The sequence below is a fragment of the Planococcus citri genome, chromosome 1, assembly GCF_950023065.1.
Source record: "Planococcus citri chromosome 1, ihPlaCitr1.1, whole genome shotgun sequence".
NCBI classification, from domain to species: domain Eukaryota; kingdom Metazoa; phylum Arthropoda; class Insecta; order Hemiptera; family Pseudococcidae; genus Planococcus; species Planococcus citri.
The window spans coordinates 39,211,650-39,232,610 of NC_088677.1; the positions used below are offsets into that span (position 1 = coordinate 39,211,650).

General features: G+C 32.4%; 6 protein-coding genes across 10 annotated transcripts in view; 4 read left to right on the forward strand and 2 right to left on the reverse strand.

Moving 5' to 3' along the window:
* LOC135831854 (diuretic hormone receptor-like) overlaps nt 1-2,753 on the forward strand; it is a 102,102-nt gene extending 99,349 nt beyond the window's left edge. For 2 of the 3 annotated variants that reach the window (XM_065344668.1, XM_065344670.1), the window contains 2 exons: nt 531-700; nt 851-2,753. In XM_065344668.1, the coding sequence (XP_065200740.1) occupies nt 531-700; nt 851-1,055 (375 nt within the window). In that variant the 3' untranslated portion in view covers nt 1,056-2,753. The remainder of the gene's footprint in view (nt 1-530; nt 701-850) is intronic. The other variant, XM_065344669.1, reaches the window with a different exon arrangement.
* Nucleotides 1,314-6,283, reverse strand: Wdr24 (WD repeat domain 24). 2 transcript variants are annotated; one of them, XM_065344665.1, is made up of 11 exons: nt 6,102-6,283; nt 5,862-5,971; nt 5,666-5,782; nt 5,361-5,580; nt 5,066-5,279; nt 4,739-4,990; nt 4,501-4,661; nt 4,222-4,420; nt 3,686-4,154; nt 3,320-3,615; nt 1,314-3,230 (listed from the first exon to the last, which is right to left on the reverse strand). In XM_065344665.1, exons 2-11 carry the CDS (start codon nt 5,962-5,964, stop codon nt 2,943-2,945), a joined length of 2,319 nt encoding a protein of 772 aa, XP_065200737.1. In that variant the 5' UTR covers nt 5,965-5,971; nt 6,102-6,283; the 3' UTR covers nt 1,314-2,942. The 2 variants fall into 2 exon arrangements, with proteins under 2 accessions (XP_065200737.1, XP_065200736.1); XM_065344664.1 differs by having other exon boundaries at nt 5,862-6,282.
* A 369-nt stretch (nt 6,284-6,652) lies between these two features.
* Nucleotides 6,653-10,702, forward strand: LOC135831851 (kinesin-like protein KIF18A). The gene is made up of 12 exons (XM_065344666.1): nt 6,653-6,914; nt 7,037-7,272; nt 7,353-7,510; nt 7,585-7,803; nt 7,875-8,031; nt 8,112-8,311; nt 8,398-8,697; nt 8,775-8,963; nt 9,331-9,510; nt 9,586-9,741; nt 9,815-10,031; nt 10,131-10,702. Exons 1-12 carry the CDS (start codon nt 6,793-6,795, stop codon nt 10,256-10,258), a joined length of 2,262 nt encoding a protein of 753 aa, XP_065200738.1. The 5' UTR covers nt 6,653-6,792; the 3' UTR covers nt 10,259-10,702.
* Nucleotides 10,703-10,842: 140 nt separating this feature from the next.
* Nucleotides 10,843-12,983, forward strand: LOC135831856 (ras-related protein M-Ras-like). The gene is made up of 4 exons (XM_065344672.1): nt 10,843-11,325; nt 11,401-11,554; nt 11,853-12,015; nt 12,296-12,983. Exons 1-4 carry the CDS (start codon nt 11,136-11,138, stop codon nt 12,404-12,406), a joined length of 618 nt encoding a protein of 205 aa, XP_065200744.1. The 5' UTR covers nt 10,843-11,135; the 3' UTR covers nt 12,407-12,983.
* Nucleotides 12,984-13,192: 209 nt separating this feature from the next.
* Rala (Ras-like protein A) lies at nt 13,193-15,892 on the reverse strand. 2 transcript variants are annotated; one of them, XM_065344674.1, is made up of 6 exons: nt 15,538-15,892; nt 15,174-15,299; nt 14,978-15,099; nt 14,788-14,874; nt 14,544-14,718; nt 13,193-14,156 (listed from the first exon to the last, which is right to left on the reverse strand). In XM_065344674.1, the coding sequence occupies exons 2-6, from the start codon at nt 15,276-15,278 to the stop codon at nt 14,040-14,042; spliced, it is 606 nt and encodes a 201-aa protein (XP_065200746.1). In that variant the 5' UTR covers nt 15,279-15,299; nt 15,538-15,892; the 3' UTR covers nt 13,193-14,039. The 2 variants fall into 2 exon arrangements, with proteins under 2 accessions (XP_065200746.1, XP_065200745.1); XM_065344673.1 differs by having other exon boundaries at nt 15,562-15,891.
* A 358-nt stretch (nt 15,893-16,250) lies between these two features.
* LOC135831853 (ATP-binding cassette sub-family F member 3) lies at nt 16,251-20,502 on the forward strand. Its single transcript, XM_065344667.1, has 13 exons — nt 16,251-16,563; nt 16,639-16,747; nt 16,846-17,020; nt 17,114-17,343; nt 17,418-17,522; nt 17,614-17,769; nt 17,851-18,051; nt 18,164-18,329; nt 18,401-18,591; nt 18,680-18,857; nt 18,933-19,113; nt 19,187-19,407; nt 19,495-20,502. The coding sequence occupies exons 1-13, from the start codon at nt 16,491-16,493 to the stop codon at nt 19,648-19,650; spliced, it is 2,142 nt and encodes a 713-aa protein (XP_065200739.1). The 5' UTR covers nt 16,251-16,490; the 3' UTR covers nt 19,651-20,502.
* The last annotated feature ends 459 nt before the right edge of the window (nt 20,503-20,961 follow it).

A 20,961-nucleotide genomic window follows, 5' to 3' on the forward strand; every position in this document is an offset into this window, starting at 1 on the left:
TTGAAAATAAGTTGTTGATGCCTGGAGCTGTTGATAAAAATATTCGAAAAATGCTTCTTTAATACGAAAAAACTTGATAGATGTTCCTATAAGAATGAAATCGTGCGGAACAAATGAAATCATTTGGTTTATTTTGTATTTATAAATATTTCAAGGGAAAATAAAGATGACGATCACCGCAAAAAATATCCTTTGGATATTCAATGAAATGAATGTAATTTTAATACACGTTTGATTTACTTATTCAGTATTCATGGCTGTATCTGAGGGTATTACAAGGTGCAAAAGGTACTTTACTTACCTAGTAGGTATCTGTAGTAGTTTACGTTAATTGACTTGTACATTTATTGAGCTGAAAATAATGATGGTTTAGAAATGTAGGTATAAACAAATAGGTACGATAAAAAAAAACACGATAAAATCGGTTGTAGGTAGCTATGTAGGTACCTATTGTAGCTAAAAGTGTTATAATTATCAAGAAATGAGTCTTGAGTCAAGATTGAGTACAATAAATGAATGTAAAATTACAGGGATTTATGGTAGCGATATTTTATTGCTTTCTGAATACGGAGGTTCGAAATGCAATTCGACATCGTGCAGAAGTTTGGAGAGAAAACCGTGAAATTCATAGCGAACGACGTCGGTATCCCAGTAGTAAAGAATCACCTTTTGTTGGATCAGAAAACGCTGAAAATATGAGGTAAAATTCTGACGACGATTATTCTAAACGGTAATGATAGTTGATCATATGTACATAGAAAAACTATAATTTTGAACTTTTAAGCCGCGTAAGTAACTTGAGTATTTTCATTGTTGAATTCATTCTTTCGAAATGGTTCATCTTTTTTAGATTATTTGGAAACCACGACGGTAGCTGTCGAGCGCATTACTTGAAACGAGAATCGGGGGCTAGTGACATGACAACTGTTACTTACATTGGGTGCTCAGCTTCAACGAGCGGTCGTTGTCGATCATTATCGGGCTCAACAGCCTGTGCAACAACAATGGCCATAAGACCCGGTATCTTCAACTCTTCAGTTACAAATTGTGTTTGAAAATTTCAGCATTTAACTTCCTCCTTACGTATCAATTACCCAAATTTGTGTTAATGGTTGTTTTTTTCAGCTAAGTATGTGTATACGCGTTTTAGATGTTCCCGCCCTTCGTATCTTTTATCTTCGCGTTTTATATGCTGTAATTTTGTTATTGATGTTTTGCGTACCTGAAACGATATCCTATGTTCTTTTAAATTCTAATTCGTTTATGCATCTGTTTGTTTAATATATGTTTCAGACCAAGAATGAAAATAAAAATGTCCATTAATTCGTATATTGAAAAAATGCCTGTGATGATCTCTTATTCTATATTTTTATGTTTTAAACGTTTCTCTCACTTGTACTCATTTATACTTATGTGTAGGTTATGAGTGTGTTGCAAAAAAAATTGACGTGTTCTACTATGTGTGGGTTTTCTTCTTTTTTTTTCAAACTACTAAAAATACGTGTGAAAGCTTTTTTTATAATTTTTAAATCATTTTTGTACAACGCGATTTGTTTTAATTTGATGTTATTCATTTTTCGTTTGTGAATGTAACTTTAAAAAAGCAAATTCAATTTTCATAATTATTAAAGTACGAAATGGGAGCGGAGATAGTATGTCAAAATTTATAGGAATGCCTAAAAAAAGAATACTTCCTGGTTCAGATCACATTCAGATTAATTTTACTATTTCATAAATTCTTCAAAAAAATTTCTACAACAAACGTGGTATGAAAACCACAGGAAACATTCAATAAATGCAAAACTTTCAAACCAATTCAGAATTATTATGAAACGATTGTAAAAATAACAAATGTAAACATTACAATTTTAAAACTTCAGAAAATTCATTCGAAATACTATTAGTTTAATACATATAAATAATAAACTCTTCCGTAAACTAATAACGAAATTACAAAATTTTTGAACGTATGTCGGTAGACAAGTAAACATTATAATGTAAACACACATATCATGAACTCATCGTATTGGAAATGGGAAAAAAATATATAAAAATACTAAGGTTAATTTATCAGTCGTTCCGAATGACTGTGAAACGTTCTGTGTTATTTTAAAGTTACTACTGACTATTAAAGATGATATATTTTATAAGCGATGTTTTGTAATTAAATTATCATCCATTGGAACTCTTTAAAGGTTCCTTTATAGCGACCATAGAAAAGTTTCACAGAAAAGTTAAATGCATAGATTCAAATGGATGTATTTATACTTTCCATATAATTTTCTCCAGTACTTAGAAAAATGAACAAAATATAAAATTAAGAACTTTTTATCAAAAGTGAATAATCATTAGAACTTATAAGAAATGTCTTCATTTTACAAGTTTAGAGGTTGAAGTCTTTAAAATTGAGTTCGAAAAGTTCCTCGTTTTTTCTGTAGAAATTGTCTATGGTCACTATATAGGAACCTTGAAGCAGTAAAACGTTTGACTTTTTTAATAATCCTCGTACAATAATTATCACAATTTTTTATTTAAAAAATCAATGCTCGCCGTTGACTTTTGATACTTATAGGAAAAAAAACATTCATCTTCAAATTTAGTGTTCGGACCTTCTAAATAATGAAAACTTAATGATACTTCAACTCAACGTCGTCGTCCTTTTTACTGCGTTCTTCCAAAGGAGGTAATTTAAATATTTCTTTCTTTCCTTTTTTTTGTATAAAATGTAAAATATACGTATGTGTTCATAATAATGTTTCATTTCAATAGCATTCATTCATTCGTAAATGTGACAATTCTCCTAAACGTAAAAAAAATCGTTAAATTGTCATGAAAAATTCAACCAATGTAAAAAAAAATCAGGTATATCCGTTTCATATTCAACTCTTTTGTATCCAAAAGATGATTTATCCGTATTAAGTGATGTTTAAAATTCAATAAATTTAATACTCGCAAGAGTGCCCGCAACCAGCAGGACACAGTCTGTTATTTTGAAGCCAAGACTGCATATGAGCTAAATGACCTCCATGAGTACATCCTTGACACCAGATGAAAAGCCCTCTAACCACATTATGGCAAATAGCGCAAACAGAAGTAGTCGTGGAATGACATCTGTCACACAACCAACCACTCCTTACTAAAGTTCTTTTGCATTTACCACAAGATGTTCGCATTGTGGTTGAATGTTGATTAAGTTGGTTCACGTTTGATATCCAGGATAACTGAATAACCTGTAAAAAAAAAAAAAAAAAAAATTAATAAAAATGTTCATTTCATTAGTTTTACAAAAAGGAGATTCTCGACGAATAATAGGTACTACCTCTGTTGCTATATTCCACAGTTTGAATCGACTCAGCATATCGATGTATGTCAGCAACCACTGTTCTAAAACTATTTCATCCAATTGGCATGCTTTGACCAAGTATCGTCTTCTTTCTCCTAATACTAATAATATGCATACTGCGGTTTGAAAGTCACCTGCATCAGCATGATGCATCAATGCATCAGCGAGCAGATCACTGCAATTCCATCGTGGTAGTCTTTGGGACCATGTAACGTGTAACTGAAATTGTTGCTTACCAGATCTGATAAACCTGACAGGAGGTAACGAAGAATCTAAAACACGAGAACATCAAGTAATACTTTATCAACAGTTTGTCAAAATAAGTATGAGAAAAAAACTTACCATCGTTTGATAACGACGTAATATTATTTGGTAATAATTCAGGAGGAGGAGAGCTTTCTTTGATTTCATGCCTTAGAGGGAATGCTTCATGTGGTAGATTCCAATCGTTCTCATCGAGATCAAATTTTTCAATGAAAACACCGTTCATGCTTAAACGTAAATTTTCGCAATTATCGTAATCGAGAGATAACGGATCCATTTCCTTATCACCGAACAAAAAATCTCCCACAGTAACGCAAGGATCGGAAATTAATTCGTCTAATTGTTGTTTGGTATCACAGCTTAATAAATCCGGTAACTCGTCTTCTACTTCTAGAGCGACAGCCAATTCTTTCGATATCTCGCCTTCTTCATCAGTCTCTTCCCTATCATCGATAATAATACTTTCATTTTCTTCAGGAAGTAATTCATCCGAATCGAAAAAATTGGTGGAAAAAATTTGTTTAATTACGTTCCACACGAATGCGATCTATTAACATAATGATATTTTGATAATTCGAAATACTTTTCACTCATATTAAAAAAAATTATCTTACATCAGTGCAGCCGAATCGTTCAGCCAGGGAAGAATTATGTTCGCAGATTTCAGGCAACGGTTTTCCTGATAATAAATAATTACGAGCTAAGTGGACAAATAAATAACTGGAGTCATCCATTAATGCTGATTTTTTTACGCCGTATATATTCAATTGACTAGCTGCTTGACAAAATTCTGAATTGAGATCAGTGGAACGCCTGAAAATATCGTAAAATTAATAAATTGACATGAAAATCTGACGTTTTAAAAATAAGGGTAATATTTGCAATAAAATCACCTCAGTAATCCTTGTATTTTACTAGATTTGACTACAGGATTAACATTAACGCGATTAGAATATGCCACGTCACCGGTACAACTAATTGATACAGCTTGTGGGTTTGCCGCATCGGCTGGCCGCATTGCGTCAGAAAATACATGATAAAATACTTGAGAATCCTATTTTTTAAATACATTAATTAATTATCGCACGTATTTTCATACTTCCATACGTCTTGATTTCGATAAAAGCTTACTCTTCCACTTGATATAACGAAATGAGGATCAGATCTCCATACAATATCAGTAACGATATCTTTATGACCGCGAAAGCAAGCAAATGGTATATATGGCCGTCTCAGATCCCATATATTGACGTTCCAATCGACAACAAGAGCAGCTGAAGCAATATGATATTTTCTCATTGGTCTCCATTTTACTCGGCCAACCGAAGCTATTGTGTTGATCATGTATTTTAGAGTGGGTTTAACGGACGTAATATCCCAAACCTTTGTACAAAGAAATACAAACATAAAAACGAAAGAAATGAGAAAAATCGATTAAAAAAAACTTAATTAACAAACTTTGATTGATTTATCCCTGCTACCAGTAGCTATCCATTGATAGTCAGGATGCCAATCACAAGAGAAAATTGGCTCGGTGTGAGCAGCATACTGCATATAGTATTTGTCTTGTCTTCTAATATCCCATAATTGTAATCCTCCGTTCTCAGATACAGCAGCGAACGTATTCAACGAATGAGGACTGAATTTCACATCTCGAATACTCTCAGTGTTACTACATAAAAAAAGGAAAAAATATGTAGTACATAGTTAAACAAGTATGAAGAAATTGGTTAATTTGATAGTTACTCGTTACCTTTTGAAAATTCGTCCAGATTCTCGAGTCCTTAAATCGAAACATCTCACTGTACTATCTTGAGAACACGATATCAACCATGGTTCGACTGAATGGAATCCTATCCTATTTACAGTTCTTTTATGATCCAGAAAAACACGATCTTGTTTCGAATGATGATTTTTATTCAGATTCCATGTTATAACAGCTCCATTCGTAGCTGCTGTGGCTAGTATGTGCTCTAAAAATGAAATGAGGATTTGCATTAAATCCAAAGATCTACTAAAAACAGCAACATTTACAGTTGACAGAGTTGCGTTCGATACCTTCTTTCAAATTCCAAGTTACGTCGGTGAACGAATAATTCAAATTAACGGTATCAGTACCACGTAAATCTATGTCTTCAACAAATACTCCGTCATCGATAGAAAATATTTTGAAAGCTGTAATCATAAAACAAAATACCGAAATGTATTTTCAATAAACTGTAATTCATTCGGCGAATTTATCAATGATTCTTACCTCGTCTTCCAGCAACAGCAACTTTATTTTTATCTTTATTCAATTCCAGGCTCATAAGAGGGCCATCGATTTTCATAAAAGTAGAGGTAGTCATGTTTCGCATAGATTACCTCGAAAAGTATGAATGAATATATAAAAAATATCACATTTTTCAAGAAGACAAAAATTGTTATCAATGTAAATTTTCACGCCGCAATACGATTACTTCAGTTTACGGTTAAGAATTAAAATACCTCGTACCTTGTGAAATAACGTTGAATAAATTAAATTCATAACAAATCTGAAGAAAGTTCTTGTTTTTGCAATCCTTTGAAGTTTGAACGTAAGAATTTTCTTCCTCGCATTTTTCTAAATTTTTCTATTTATTTTCCTTTGTTTACATTTTTTTTATCAGCATTCCTCCCTTTTCCCTTTCCCACCTTTCCTATTTTTTTATTTTCCCATTTCCAAGCACACTAGCGTTCCTTGTGTTGATGGGCAATTTTTTAATTAGATAGCTTTGCAGTGCTACCTGTTTTTAGATTTTATATTGGCCAAAAACGGGAATTGAAATTAAATTTTACACTTTATTCGTGTTTGTAATTTGTTTCATCACAAATTTAAAAATTTAATTATTGTGCTCATATTTCTGATGCGTTGAAATAATTTTGAAACAAAATAAGCTCGTATTCCAGAAAATTAAAGTATGCATAATTAATAAATTAATAACACATGTAAAAAAACACTGACTCATAGTTCGAACGTGATTGGTTTATTCTCTTTATTTACGCCCTCGTCTACCGCTGCTCATTGAATTCGAAAAATAGTCGTTACTCCATTCTACATTCTGCATCGCTTCATACATGGGCCAGTTTAATTTTGATACTGTGTATTTTTATTAATTAATTGCGCGAATATTTATGAAAATTCCGATTTTAAAAATAAAATTTAAATGAGGGTTTCCCTTGGACGTAAATCACCGGGACCGAAACCCAGATTGGGTAGATCAACGGAGATGAAAGTATATATTCGTGTACGGCCATTTAATGAACGCGAAAAAGATCACGAATGCAGGTAATTACCATGCTTCAAGTTATTATTTCTTGTTTTAATCCATTGCATATCCTATCTTTTCTGATAAAAGTATGTATCTGATCATAGATATTCCTTTTATCATTTCATTTCGTTCGTTTCAGGAGCATTGTTAAACAACTCGACGACAAAGTTTTAGTATTTGATCCTAAAGAAAATGATCAGCCATTCTTCTTCCATGGCGTTAAACAAAGAATGCGTGACATTACTAAAAAACAAAATAAGGAAATACAGTTTATATTTGATCAAATTTATGGTGCATCGTCCACCAACGAAGACGTGTACACTGGAAGTATCAGCAATATTTTACCTTCGTTATTGGAAGGCTATAATTGCTCAGGTGTGTTTCAAATGTTTTATTTTATCAACACTTACGAACTACCGAGTACTCAAGATACTTACCGATCATTTTAATTTCAGTTTTTGTGTACGGAGCAACTGGAGCTGGAAAAACTTTCACTATGTTGGGTAACGACCAAACTCCAGGTATAATATACCTAACTATGCAATCTTTATATGAAAAAATTAACGAACTTCAAGACGAAAAACATTTTGACATCGGGATATCTTACTTAGAAGTAAGCAGTTATTATGTAAATTCGAGATTGCGTGTTTGCAGAACTTTTCTACTGAAAATTAAAAACCGTTACAGGTGTATAATGAAAAAGTTTTCGATTTACTGAATCCTTCTAAGGAACCGTTACGGTTAATCGAAGACTCTGTTAACGGAGTAATCGTAGCTGGTATCAAGCTGATACAGATTAGTGAAGTTGAGCATTTGTTTGATTTATTACGTCAAGGAAATGCCAACCGAACACAGCATCCGACCGATGCAAACGCCGAATCCTCTCGATCTCATGCTGTATTTCAAGTTAGTATCAGCTCAAGCGAAATTGAAATGACAAGTGTTTTTCAATTGATAAATTAATCGGTGTTTTGTAGGTTTTTATCAAGATACAACAAAAAAGCAGCGAAAGAGTTCAGATAGTTAAATTATCAATGATTGATTTAGCTGGTTCTGAAAGAGGAGCAGCGACGAATTTCAAAGGAAGTCGCTTCAAAGAAGGAGCTCATATTAATAAATCGTTACTCGCTTTGGGTTCGTATTTGAAATCAACTATCATTTAAAATAATACCCAATATTTTATTTATGTATTACATTCTTTTTTTTTTATTCAGGAAATTGTATCAATAATTTAGCAGATAATGTGAAACACATTCCCTATCGTAATTCGCAGCTAACCCGTTTACTTAAAGATTCTCTCGGTGGCAATTGTCAAACAGTGATGATCGCTTGCGTTGGTCCTACTCCGTCTTCTTACGAAGATACTTATAACACTTTGAAGTATGCTGCTCGTGCCAAAACTATCAAAACAACGGTAAACTAACGAGCTTTTAGTTTTATTTTTTATTTTTTGATTCAGTAAATGATATATTACTTATCAATCAATATTCTACTTTTCAGATTGCTAAAACGGTCATGTCCATTGATGGACATATTAATAATTATAAACAACTGATTCAAGAATTACAAAATAAAAACGCTGCATTGGAGAACGAATTAAGAACATTATCTTCGCAACCCAAAGTAGGAGATTTGACTTCTTGGCGCGAGAAAATTCGTAATTTATTCACGCAGAAGAAAAGTTATCATCAAGAAATTTTGAATATCGAATCAAAAGAAAAACTTCTCTTATGGAAAATTAAATACAAATCTACCAATGCCGAAATAATCAACTCTTTTCACGATTGTAACAATGATGCGGTTAGAGTATTTTCAAAAGTATTACTGAGAAAAGGTTATGAAATGTAATATTTATTTTTATTCAATTTCTGACGCAGGATTCTCTACGCCTTGGAGTATCGGTAAATCGTATGGAAGGTACTGTAAATGGATTGCATTCTAGAATGGCTGAATTATGGGACGCTAAATTCGAAAATGATGAGCTTATCAATAATCTGAAAAATGAAATCGAAAAAAATAATCTCATCGAAGCGCTGGAAAAAGATTTTATTATCAACGAATTACAGGTACTTGAGAATTTTTTGAATTTTTTCAGTAATTTGATCGATTTTTTTTAAGTTACTTACTTTTTTTTACCAAATCTATTGCAAAAAAAAAATCAAATGAAATTCGAAATATTAAAAATTAACTACTGAAAAAGTCGCTTTGACATTATTGGAAGAGATGTTTTTTTTTTCACTGAAGTTTAAATTTTGAAGAAATAAGCTATTTTTTGAATCATTTTGATGAATCTTTTCATTATAAAAGTACTGCGGTTATTTCGAAAAAAAAAAAAAAAAAAAATTGAATACGATGACTTTAAATTTTCAACGGGGAAAACGTATGAAATAATTTATTAATACATATTATGTATTTATGTAATTTATTTTTCAGATTAGCGAAATGGAAAAAGACATTCATTTAACTCACAGGCACAAATTTAATAATCTCATGTTCATCACAAACGAAACTCAGAAAAACATTATATTGAGAATGGCCGAACAATATAATCAGCATCATAATCTATTACGAGGATTCAACAAAGTTACTGGCACTATGGTTGAAGAGAAGAAAGTAAGATTACGAATTTGCTAATTTTCATTAATTTCTTTATTTGATACCAACCCGTATTATTTTATTGTAATTTAGGATATCAGCAATATGCTCAAAGGAAACTATAATATTACATGGGATGTATCACCTCATAACGAGAATAAAAGAAGAACTGATATGCTTAACAAATATTCTACTTTATCGTTGGATATTCTTCACAGCCACGTGAAGCCCTGTCCTCTGATTTCACTAGTAAGTTTTTTTCTGGAAATTTTCCGTCGTTTGAAAGTTTATTAATTTACATTAATTTTGCCGGTTATTTTAGAACGACGAAAACGAAGAGGACGAAGAAATGAAACTTGCTCCACAAGAAGAGAAAATCGAAACAGATGAAACCAATAGTACTTTCGTTGTTCCCGAAACTGTAAATAATTTGAATTCAACTTTCACCAAGAATGAAACATTCGCCAAGCCTTTAAAAAGTCCTCGTCGAATTGGACATCGTTATACTCCTATGAAATCTAAAAGAATCGCGTCAAAGGGTAAGCAATCGTTTTTTTTAATAGTAATGATTTTCATCTTTGGATTAAATCATTTTTGTATTTTGTATTTATCATTTTATTTATTTTTTTTTGTTTCAGAAAATATGAACACTTTAATAGCTATCTCCAAAAGAACCCCCCTCATAAAACCTCCTAATATTCGAAAAACGGGAACTGTATCCAGTTTCAGAACCCCTAAAGTCCCGTTGGGAACTTGTAATAAATGATAATCTGACTTCATGCGGTTCACTCCTTTCAACAGTATTTTTAGTGGATATTCATTATGTAATATTTACCAAACATGAACGATTGTTTTTTATTTTTAGTGGGTCAATTTTTATGTGTGTAAATTTTTTTTCTTGTGATATTTGATAAATTTTAATAATGGTAATTCGTTTGATTGATCGCGAGCTTTTACGACTATACTTTTAACTCAATTATTCAAATTTACTCATGCTCTTCATTTTGTAGGTATTTGTAGATGTAGGACTAACACAAATTATGCTTGTTTTACCTTTAATGTTTTAACTTTTTTGTACTTATTTTTTTTTAAATCGCGAGAAATATATAACTTATTAATGCAATCATCAAATGAACGAATAATTACTCACACTTTCCATTTTCATAATTAAAAAACGTAAAATAAAATAAAACCTTGTTTGCGTTGTCAATTGTTAGATTGTTAGTTATAAAATACAAACTCAACTACTAGTACATCTACATATCTTGTGCCAAGTACACAGAACTTCGATAATCAAAGACACAGAAAGCATTCTCAGAACGTCGATCCTTTTTCTTTCCGTTTTTCATTCAGTACAAGAGAATGCGCTGACGCGAGAATTTATTTTTGCTTATCATACATTTCTGAAAAATATTTACGCCTATAGGGCTACATACGATGTTATCAATTTCGAACTTTACTACGAATTTATAATAGAATAATTTTTTGCGTTAATAGATGATAATTATTTTTCCTATTTACAGTAAAATTTACATAAATCGTTGAAAAAAAAATTTCAAGTTGCAAAATTTTGATTTAATATCACTGTAACCTTTGTTCTGAAAATGTACTTGAAGTGACTCATCGTGATCTAAATACTAATTATGTCTCTGGTTGGAAACGAAGGCGATATTACTAGGTACAGGTTGGTTGTAGTAGGCGATGGGGGTGTAGGTAAAAGTGCAATTACCATTCAATACTTTCAAAAGCTTTTCGTCACTAATTACGATCCTACCATTGAAGACAGTTATATTCAGCATGCTGTCGTAGATGGCGAATTATGCATTTTAGATGGTAACTAATTCGTTCATATCGCTAATGTTACATGTTTATCAAGTAAAATCCATGCCTACCTTTGTATTGCTTTAGTTCTAGATACTGCTGGTCAAGAAGAATACAGTGCTATGAGAGAACAGTACATGAGATCTGGTGACGGTTTTCTTATTGTGTACTCGGTTACAGATACTCAAAGTTTTGCCCATGTGACTGATTTTTATAATCAAGTATTACGTGTTCAAGATGCGTGAGTAATTCTTCTTAATGAGTTTTATTATTATTTTGTAAACCTTCGATCCAAGGTTTGGATTTGGAATCAAGGTTATTATCATCAGTTGTCATAGATGTGATTTTTTCCAAATATTCGTACTCCTTATACCTATATAACTAGGTACTTGTAAGTACCTATTTAAATACCATTCAAATCTAACGATCCAATATATTATGGAAAGGGAAAGACAGAGTGATAGGAAAATTATTTGTTTCCTAAACTTCATAAAAGCATTTTTTCTCATTATAAAAATTGACGTGTTTTTTTCTTTCAGAGATTCTTTTCCAGTGCTGCTTGTGGCGAACAAAATCGATTTACTGCATTCCAGAAAAATAACCGAAGAAAAGGGCAAAGAGATAGCAAATCAATTAGGCGTTGAGTATATCGAAACTAGTGCCAAAGAACCTCCTCTGAATATCGACACAGCATTTCATCAGGTAAATTACACGAACGATGCTACAAACCCCTAAATTACTATTGTAGAGAGCTGCGCCAAAAAAACAACGCCAACGTCGTCGCCACTGCGCAATACTTTTAAAAAAAACACGTCATTTTTCAATTTTTCTTATTTGGTGCAGCATTAAAAATGGTTGAAAATTTTTAAAACCTCTTCGCCGTCGCTGACTTGGTCTCGACGCAGCTCTCTATTTATTATCGTTGCAAAATTCGTAACAACATTATGGATCAACTTCAATTGTGCATGAATTTGTTTACTAGATTGTTAGAATCATTCGTAATCACCCAGTTACCAGAGGAATTCAACAACGACAACGACAAAATCGCCAACGTCAAAAATTCAGAAATATATTGCGCTGTGTAGTTTCCTAATTCAAACGCATGAATTTTCTATCTGTACAAAAAAAACTATCAGAAGTGTGACAGTAATAGTGCATACTTCGTGCTTCGTAAATAACACCATTTGATGCATATCTTACCGTTAGTTCGTAACGTATTTCCGCAGTACCGTGTTGAAATTAGGCCTAACTTGAAAATCCTCATCACAATTCTCGAATGAATGTTTTTTTTAAAACGTATCGTCGTATATTTCTAAACAATTATCAAATTTTATAAGCTTTAAACTCAGTCATCGTTTTTACATATTTTGTAGCATTAGGTAAAGATGAAAGCATTTTTTAAAATCGAATTTTTCAAGTTTTTAAAAACTTGACGAGACACCAATTTTTATAGTAAACGAAAACTCGCGCTTGAAAAAGCATTTTTTCAAAATTCTAGATTTAATTTTTATTTTAACGCTATTTAGAGTTCCTAACGCGCTGCTTTATACGTGTGTAATTATCATGCCGTCTGATATTTTTTTAACGCTAGTCATTAAATATCTGGAACAATTTTTTTCCAACTGTATACATACACGTTTCTTACTTGAACAAATAAATGTTTTTCCTTAGGTTGAAATTTATTGTAGCGGTGATACATTTGTGAAATTGTTTTAGAACTCATTCCGCAGTCGATTACGTAATCTTGCAGCTGGTCGAAAAATATACATGAACGAGGTTTAAGTAAATACATCAGGATTGCGATTGACAAGTGAGCATCTGAATTTCAGAAAATTGACACATTAGTATGAATTTCAACATCTGTTCGCCTACACGAAAATTACACTCAAATATTTATTTTATAATATTACAAAAATTCGCGAAAATCATCAATCAGTAATTTCGATTACAAATAATAGATTTGTTCAAGAATTAAAAACAAAAGTTTACATAGAAATTATGTATAATATATACACACTCCAATATGAACACATCGATTACTGCAAACGAAACACGCTTATACGAAAACATTTTTTTTTTCTTAAAAAAAGAGAAAAAAAACCAGTCACAAATTCTGACTTGGACAATAGATTAGGTATATAAATTAAACTTACAAATTCGTGTAGAAAAAAAATCAATGTTGCGTTGCTCCATTCAAAATAAAACTTTGACGCGATACAAAAGAATAGTTCAAACTATATTGATCATGGAATAATAATTTTTGGTGAAGGAAGGAAAAAAGAAAATATACAATAGAAGAAAAAAAAACAGTCTGTGTGAAGTAGTTCGTTTGGCACTTAATAATATCATATAAAATTACCTGAATCAAAGCGAACTATTCCTGAGAGGAATGTATATAATGTACAAACAACATTTAGAAAAAGAGAAGCCCGAAAAAATCGTTTTCACGTTGTCCAGAAGAATTCAGAGAAAGAATTTTTTCTATACAGGAACAAAAAACTACAAAAGCAAACATATTTCAAGATTCTTACTCATACACTCAGCGTTCGACAGTGAATCATCGATAATAAATTTCTTCGTTATGCTTGACATTTTTGCAATAACCGCACTATGTATCATAGCAAATAAATAAAAGCTTACTTTTTAAAAGTACAAAAAAATCCATAAATAGAGAAAAGAAAGTAATTTGGCAACCTTAAATCGATATAAAGATTAAGTAAACGAATTCACAGAAGGGTACACTTTAATCTTTTAATTTTTGATTTTTCTTTACCGTGGCCATTACTAACTTTGGTATCTTCCATCTTGCGGGAGCGAATTTCACGCATCAAATCGAAAAATACCTGAAAACACGTAGAATTGTAATACAACTTACTCAACTCGTCTTTTAGAACACGTAGAACAATTGTAATGACTAGAATATTTAACGTCGCTCTTAATTATACGGAAGTTATGTGATGAAAAAATGTTTTGGGCGGCGTAGTTCAGTTCGTCAAGAGAACTAAACTATTCCACACAATTACCTCATAGGTTTTGCGATAATACATAGTTCCCATGTGCTACATCTTAAAAAATGAACGGGTTTGGTGTTTGAACTTGACGACGGCGGCGTCGTGTATGAAACTAGCTCACCCACAACGTAGTTGTGTGTGTAGAGTACTGCCTACACCTAACTACATACATATACAATACATACTTAATACATATGTATGAAATAATAAAGAATTTACTTTGTCAACGTTATCTCGTGTTTTTGCTGATGTTTCGACATAAGGCACGTTCCACTGTTGGGCCCTGGATTGAGCTTCGGATAAGGAAACTTTACGCTTGTCGTGTAAATCGCCTTTATTTCCAACTAACAGGAATGGGACGTTTTCTCCGTTTTTTACTCTTAATATTTGTTCCCTAAACCAAGAATGAATTGAGAACTAAACATTTCTATGGTTAGGTTAGTTGCACTAATTTGATTAATACCTGAATTCTTGGGTAGCTTGAAAACTTTCCTCTTCGGTGATAGAAAAAACGCATAAAAATCCTTCTCCACTACGAAAATAGTTATCTCTGCAATGAAACGAGAGACGAATGGTTATCTTTTTCATTCACTATCTCGAAGATATCGATATCGGGGAATATGAGATAATATTCGCAGCAAGAATTCAAGTACCTGATAGCAGCATAATCTTCCTGACCGGCAGTATCCAAAATATCGATTTGCACTTCTTCTCCATCCAGAACGACTTTTTTCCTATAGGAATCGGCTTTCGTTGGTTCGTAATCTTCAATAAACTAGAAAATAATCTTCGATAACATTCTGTCGTTTATTTACTCTTAAATACAATATATTAGCAAACGTCACTTACTTCGTCATACATGAATTGAAGCGTTAAAGCTGATTTACCAACACCTCCGCTTCCAACCATGATAACCTTATGCAAAGCTGGTTGAGCACCGGTCTTCTTCGACATGTTTCAAACGATTCAAACGCTCTAAACAATATGAAAATACGTCAAATCGATCAACTACGTGAGAAAAATGACATCGAATGATGGCCAAAAAAACATTCAATTCGAACCAATTATAACTGACTACTTGACGAATTACTTGATTTGAAAAGCGAAAGCTATCGTCTATTATGTGATTGTATGAGTTATAAGAGAAATATATCACTTGGTTTCTGAAGCAATCGTACAAGGAAACAAAAATACGATTTTTATGAATACTTACGCAGAATAGATAAGTACAACTTACATCAGCAAATAATACAGAACAACAGTGTGTGTTGGAAAATCGAAAGAGTAAGCAGAAAATTGGTCAGCCAGAAATACGAGAACTTATTCCAATATGACACCACCGCATCAATACATGAATCATCAAGATAATAATGTAAATAATTATGGAAACAATAAAAATTAAACAAAATAACACACTAAAAACTACATACACCGCACACACCTACACTAGCATTAACTCATCGACTGAATTAGTGAATGTGAATCATCTGAATTTCTGAATCTGAATAAATTTTACTTTTTTTCCTACGTTGAAAAAAATTTACAACTACACGTATCGCCAATGTGTTTTACAACGTTAGTACTTTGGTAGTGGAAATTGTGGAAATCTAAAAAGTATCGATATACACGATGACGAAGGTATCGATATCGATAATTCAATGTACTACAAACACTACAAATGCACTAGATATCACAAACACAACTGAAATCGTATGTGTGAACAGTGTATGTGTGTATGTGTGTACGTGGGCCGTACCCCGTACCCACCCTATCTACACTATCGAGTATCAAGTTGAATGTTGATTGAATTGAATTCGATATCGACATCAGAAAAATGATTAATGATAACGTTATTATCTTCATGGTTTTGGATACAACTTTAGGCTTGTTTCAATTCTCAAACTTGAAACTCATTAAAATTTTCTTCACATTTTCACAAAAAAAATTTAATGATAACTCCGAGAGCTGAAAAGTGATTTTATTTATTAATTCACTAATTAATGAGAAATTTCTTTTTGCATCGTATCGGTACAATTGATAGATAATTCAAAAATGATTCCTTAAAGAATCATAAATCATAATTTTTCTCGTTTCGAGTACTGGAATTAATTTTAAAAATTTAACAACTCTATTCCAAGTGTTATGCAAGTTTAACTGACTGTTCAAATGGCTCAATGCATGGAATATATCAAATCTCTTTTCCCGGCCATCGATGAAGAGATGTCACAATACATCGAAGGTAATTTATTTTCGTGTACAGTGCTTCATGAGTGTGATTCGCCGATAACTACATATCTACTGATAATTTTCTCAGGTGTCTTAGAAAACGGTATCGAAGACTTTCAAGAGGAAGAAGATATATATGAAGCCATCGGCGAAGTGTTACTGCAATTGGATGATTCTAAAACTGAATGTGATATTAAGTGAGTCAGAGCATTTTTACTTGAATCCATTCAATTTTCACATCGATTTTCTGATTGGAATTGCTCTTAATGCTGCTGTAATTTACTTTCATTTGTAGACGTATTTGCGGAAAGGTGCGTAAAATCATGATCCCTGATTGTAATGGGATAGAGGAAAACGGCACGTCCAAAACACTCAGTGCTCCTATACAATTGCGAGCTGTTGCCGAAGATTTTGTAGATAATACACGCGAAGTTGAGAGTATATGGTTGATGCAAAAAAGTTATTCGCTGGTTCGTATTACAACGAAAACTTATCAATTAGGTACTCATACGTAATAATCTTTTGCGCATTTCCATGAATTCTTGTGATAAAATATTTCACAGAAAGTGGATCAAAAGAAGTTAGCAAAAGCAACTGCCAAATTACAACAAAAACAAGAAAAAAGAGATTTAACCAGTCGTACTGTTCCGGTTAATCCAACCCCTATGCAAACGATGAGTTCGGCTTCAGCTTCGCAAGTTACGAGTAAAAAAGAAGCCAAATTAGAAGCAAAAGGCAATAACCGATCACAAGATATAAGAATAGAAAACTTCGATGTGTCATTTGGCGATAGGTTCGTGGTTCGTTCATGAAATCATAATATGTTTCTCTTCTTTTATTTAAATATTTTTTGTGGTCTCGTTACAGAATATTGTTACAAAACGCAGATTTGACGTTATCATTTGGTCGGCGTTATGGTCTGGTTGGTAGAAATGGTTTGGGAAAAACTACTTTATTACGAATGATTTCTAGGTGAGTAGGAATAGTTTTCATGTATATTCATCAGTAGTGGTTTAATTTCGCATGACCTGTTTGAAAACGAGAATTTTGATAAATATTTCAGTGGCCAGTTGAAAATACCATCACATATTAGCATTTTGCATGTGGAACAAGAAGTAGTTGGAGATGATACTCCAGCTTTAGAAAGCGTATTACAATGCGATACTCTTAGGTGTGAACTCTTGGAGAAAGAAAAACAACTTACCGCATTGATAAATAAGTAAGAATATTTTCAGGATTAGTTACTCGTTAGGCTGTTGCAAGTTACATTGCCAACTGCATGTTTTTTTTTCAATTTCAGTTCCGCTGACAGTAATTTAAGTGCAGAATTAAATGAAGTTTATGCTAAATTAGAAACAATTGATGCTGACAAAGCTCCAGCTAAAGCATCGGTTATATTAGCGGGTTTAGGATTTAGCCCTGAAATGCAAAAACGTACCACAAAAGAATTTTCAGGAGGTTGGAGAATGAGACTTGCCCTCGCCAGAGCGTTATTTTCTAGGTAATTCATTATGAAGCTTATTTAAATTTTGTAACATTATATTGTAGACACTAGACAACAAATGTGTGAAATTTAGTTATAAGTACATATGAATTCTTTTTATATATTTCAGTCCGGATTTATTATTATTAGACGAACCGACTAACATGTTGGATATGAAAGCTATTATTTGGTTAGAAACGTATTTGCAAACTTGGCCAAAAACGTTGCTCGTTGTTTCTCACGATAGGCACTTTTTAGATACTGTTCCTACAGATATACTTCATTTCCACACACAGGTAATTACAAAATGAACCTACTTTTCACTTTTTTTTTGTACTGCGCTAATCTATTACATATATCTTTTCAGAGAATTGATTGCTATCGTGGCAATTACGAAATGTTTGAGAAAACGAAAAATGAAAAATTGAAAAATCAACAACGCGAAATAGAAGCTCAACAAGCCCAAAGACAACATGTTCAAGAGTTTATCGATAAATTCAGATATAATGCCAACAGGGCATCCAGTGTGCAAAGTAAAATAAAAATGCTGGAAAAAATGTAAACATTTTACGAACCGTTATTTCACCTACTTACCAAGCATATCTAAAATTTATCCATTTCATATTTCGTATTTTATTCTCCACAGGCCAGAATTGAAGGCAATTGAAAAAGAACCAGAAGTAATCTTGAAATTCCCCGATACCGAGTCGTTATCGCCACCTATTGTACAAATTGATGAAGTTTCGTTTCGATATGCACCTAATTCTGATTACGTTTTCACTGATGTAAATCTCGGCGCTAATTTAGAATCAAGAATCTGTATAGTAAGTCAGTTAACAAATGAAATTTCGGCCAAAAAATCAAAACTATTCGATGAAATACAAGTGTTTTTTTTCCAGGTTGGTGACAATGGTGCCGGAAAAACCACGCTGTTGAAATTAATAATGGGGATTTTAACACCTGCCTCTGGTTCTGTTCATTTGCATCGAAATCTTAGGTTTGGTTATTTTAGTCAACATCACGTAGATCAATTGGAAATGAATACAACGTCAGTTGAATTATTACAGCAATCATTCCCTGGTAATATTTGTTTTTGTAAATGTAGAGGTATTTGCGTTAGTAGAAAGTTTTTAACTATCCATTCTTTCTGCAGGAAAACCGGCTGAGGAATACAGAAGACATCTCGGAGCGTTTGGATTATCTGGTGATTTAGCATTACAACCTGTCGGTAGTTTATCTGGAGGCCAGAAATCCAGAGTGGCATTTGCAAAAATGTGTTTAAGTCTTCCTAATTTTTTAATTCTTGATGAACCTACCAATCATCTGGATATTGAAACAATCGAAGCTCTGGGAAAAGCCATTCAAAAATACACAGTGAGTTGATCCTTCCCACGTAATTTGAAAATTCTCCGAGCATGTTGAATTGCTGATAATATATACGCATTTTGTGATTTATTGCAGGGTGGCGTGATTTTAGTCTCTCACGACGAAAGACTCATACGAAAAGTTTGCAAAGAGCTTTGGGTATGTGGCAAAGGAACTGTGAAAAGTATCGAAGGAGGATTTGAAGAATATCGTAAAATTGTTGAAAGAGAACTCGCCGAAGTATCAAAATGAGAACGTGATTTCTCGTATTTGTAGTTTTGTATTTTGTTCTTCATATCGACCATTTTAATACGAGACATTTTTTATACTGATTTATACCTTATTTTTTTTAATTCGATGAGATTTCTAATGATGTATTTCCATTTCGGCGATTTATTAAGGAAAATAAGTGTATTGTAGTCATTTCGAGTATTTTTTGTCGAAATCACTAAATTTGGTGAATCTAGAGGTGACTTTAATGGTCATGAATTTCTTCCTTTGAACATTTCACATTGATTGAATCAATGATGCGCTTATCTTGTACATAATGTTGATGGTATTCGTTCACTCTACTACTGGCGAAAAAAGTGGAGAACGTAATTTGAACACAGATCATTTTGTTGCTTTGCTTTTAATTTTTTTATACATGAATATTTGTTACGTAAATTTGAAAAATGTTTGCAATAACCCGTTTTAAGTAATAATCTTTTTCAAATACCCGTGTAATATAAATTAGATGATAATATACATTTTTGTGCAGACTTGAGTTACCCATACTCTACTGTATATTCTGCCGTTCTAATTGACCTGATAGTCTTCGATTTTACTGTATCATTTCGTTGTATACTATAACTATAAGTTCTATAATGAAACTGATTTCTTGAGAATCTGATAGCGATGATACTTTATGTATACTAATTTTTTTTTATGCAATCCAACTATCAAACAATTCGACCATTTGTCATTCTTTCACTCTAAAGTCAAAATGCAAGACGTGCGTATATTTTTGAATTTTGAATTTGTCTTTGAAATACTGTATTATTTTTTGCTATGTTCTATGTCCATCTGAAACAAAAAAAGCATAATAAAGATAGGAATGTGTTATTATGGTTTCATCGTTTTATTCATTTAGGTACCTCTACCTACACAAATAATTCTCGTAAATATTACCTTTCATTTATTTCTACCTCTTCCAAATAACTCTGTTTTTGAGAGAATTAATGAACAAAAAAAGGAATGGACCTAAATAAATTTCAATTTTAAAAAACTCTTCTGTAGCCGGATAAGTACCTATTCATTATTCCTCTGAATATTTGTGTTCCTTCCACCAAATGCCGATATAAGTACCTATGTAACAATACGGATTCCGAATTCCTCGAAATCACAGTCATTAGGAGGCTTGTTCGAGCGCTCCGCAGAACACTACCGAATTTACAGAAAATGTAAAAAATTAGGGTTTTTGACTGAACGCTCATGGTCATGACAGACTCATAATGGACTGCAGACTGCTGGAATGCAGTTTTACAGCAAACCGTAAGTTTTTAATGCATTTTTTGTAATTGC

Bases quoted from the DNA above. Each gene is read 5' to 3' on its own strand.
- Wdr24 (XM_065344665.1), bottom strand. From the start codon at position 5,964: ATGCGAAACATGACTACCTCTACTTTTATGAAAATCGATGGCCCTCTT. The intron at 5,280-5,360 runs GTAACGAGTAAC...TTTTTTATGTAG, and splicing joins TCTGGACGAATTTTCAAAAG to TAACACTGAGAGTATTCGAG. The intron at 4,662-4,738 runs GTAAGCTTTTAT...TTTAAAAAATAG, and splicing joins TCGTTATATCAAGTGGAAGA to GATTCTCAAGTATTTTATCA.
- LOC135831851 (XM_065344666.1), top strand. From the start codon at position 6,793: ATGAGGGTTTCCCTTGGACGTAAATCACCGGGACCGAAACCCAGATTG. The intron at 8,312-8,397 runs GTAAACTAACGA...TCTACTTTTCAG, and splicing joins CCAAAACTATCAAAACAACG to ATTGCTAAAACGGTCATGTC. The intron at 9,511-9,585 runs GTAAGATTACGA...ATTGTAATTTAG, and splicing joins CTATGGTTGAAGAGAAGAAA to GATATCAGCAATATGCTCAA.
- LOC135831856 (XM_065344672.1), top strand. From the start codon at position 11,136: ATGTCTCTGGTTGGAAACGAAGGCGATATTACTAGGTACAGGTTGGTT. The intron at 11,326-11,400 runs GTAACTAATTCG...GTATTGCTTTAG, and splicing joins CGAATTATGCATTTTAGATG to TTCTAGATACTGCTGGTCAA. The intron at 11,555-11,852 runs GTGAGTAATTCT...TTTTTCTTTCAG, and splicing joins GTATTACGTGTTCAAGATGC to AGATTCTTTTCCAGTGCTGC.
- Rala (XM_065344674.1), bottom strand. From the start codon at position 15,278: ATGTCGAAGAAGACCGGTGCTCAACCAGCTTTGCATAAGGTTATCATG. The intron at 14,719-14,787 runs GTATTAATCAAA...TTCTTGGTTTAG, and splicing joins CAAGCTACCCAAGAATTCAG to GGAACAAATATTAAGAGTAA. The intron at 14,157-14,543 runs GTAAATTCTTTA...ACGTGTTTTCAG, and splicing joins CACGAGATAACGTTGACAAA to GTATTTTTCGATTTGATGCG.
- LOC135831853 (XM_065344667.1), top strand. From the start codon at position 16,491: ATGGCTCAATGCATGGAATATATCAAATCTCTTTTCCCGGCCATCGAT. The intron at 18,330-18,400 runs GTAATTACAAAA...ATATCTTTTCAG, and splicing joins TACTTCATTTCCACACACAG to AGAATTGATTGCTATCGTGG. The intron at 19,114-19,186 runs GTAATATTTGTT...TTCTTTCTGCAG, and splicing joins ATTACAGCAATCATTCCCTG to GAAAACCGGCTGAGGAATAC.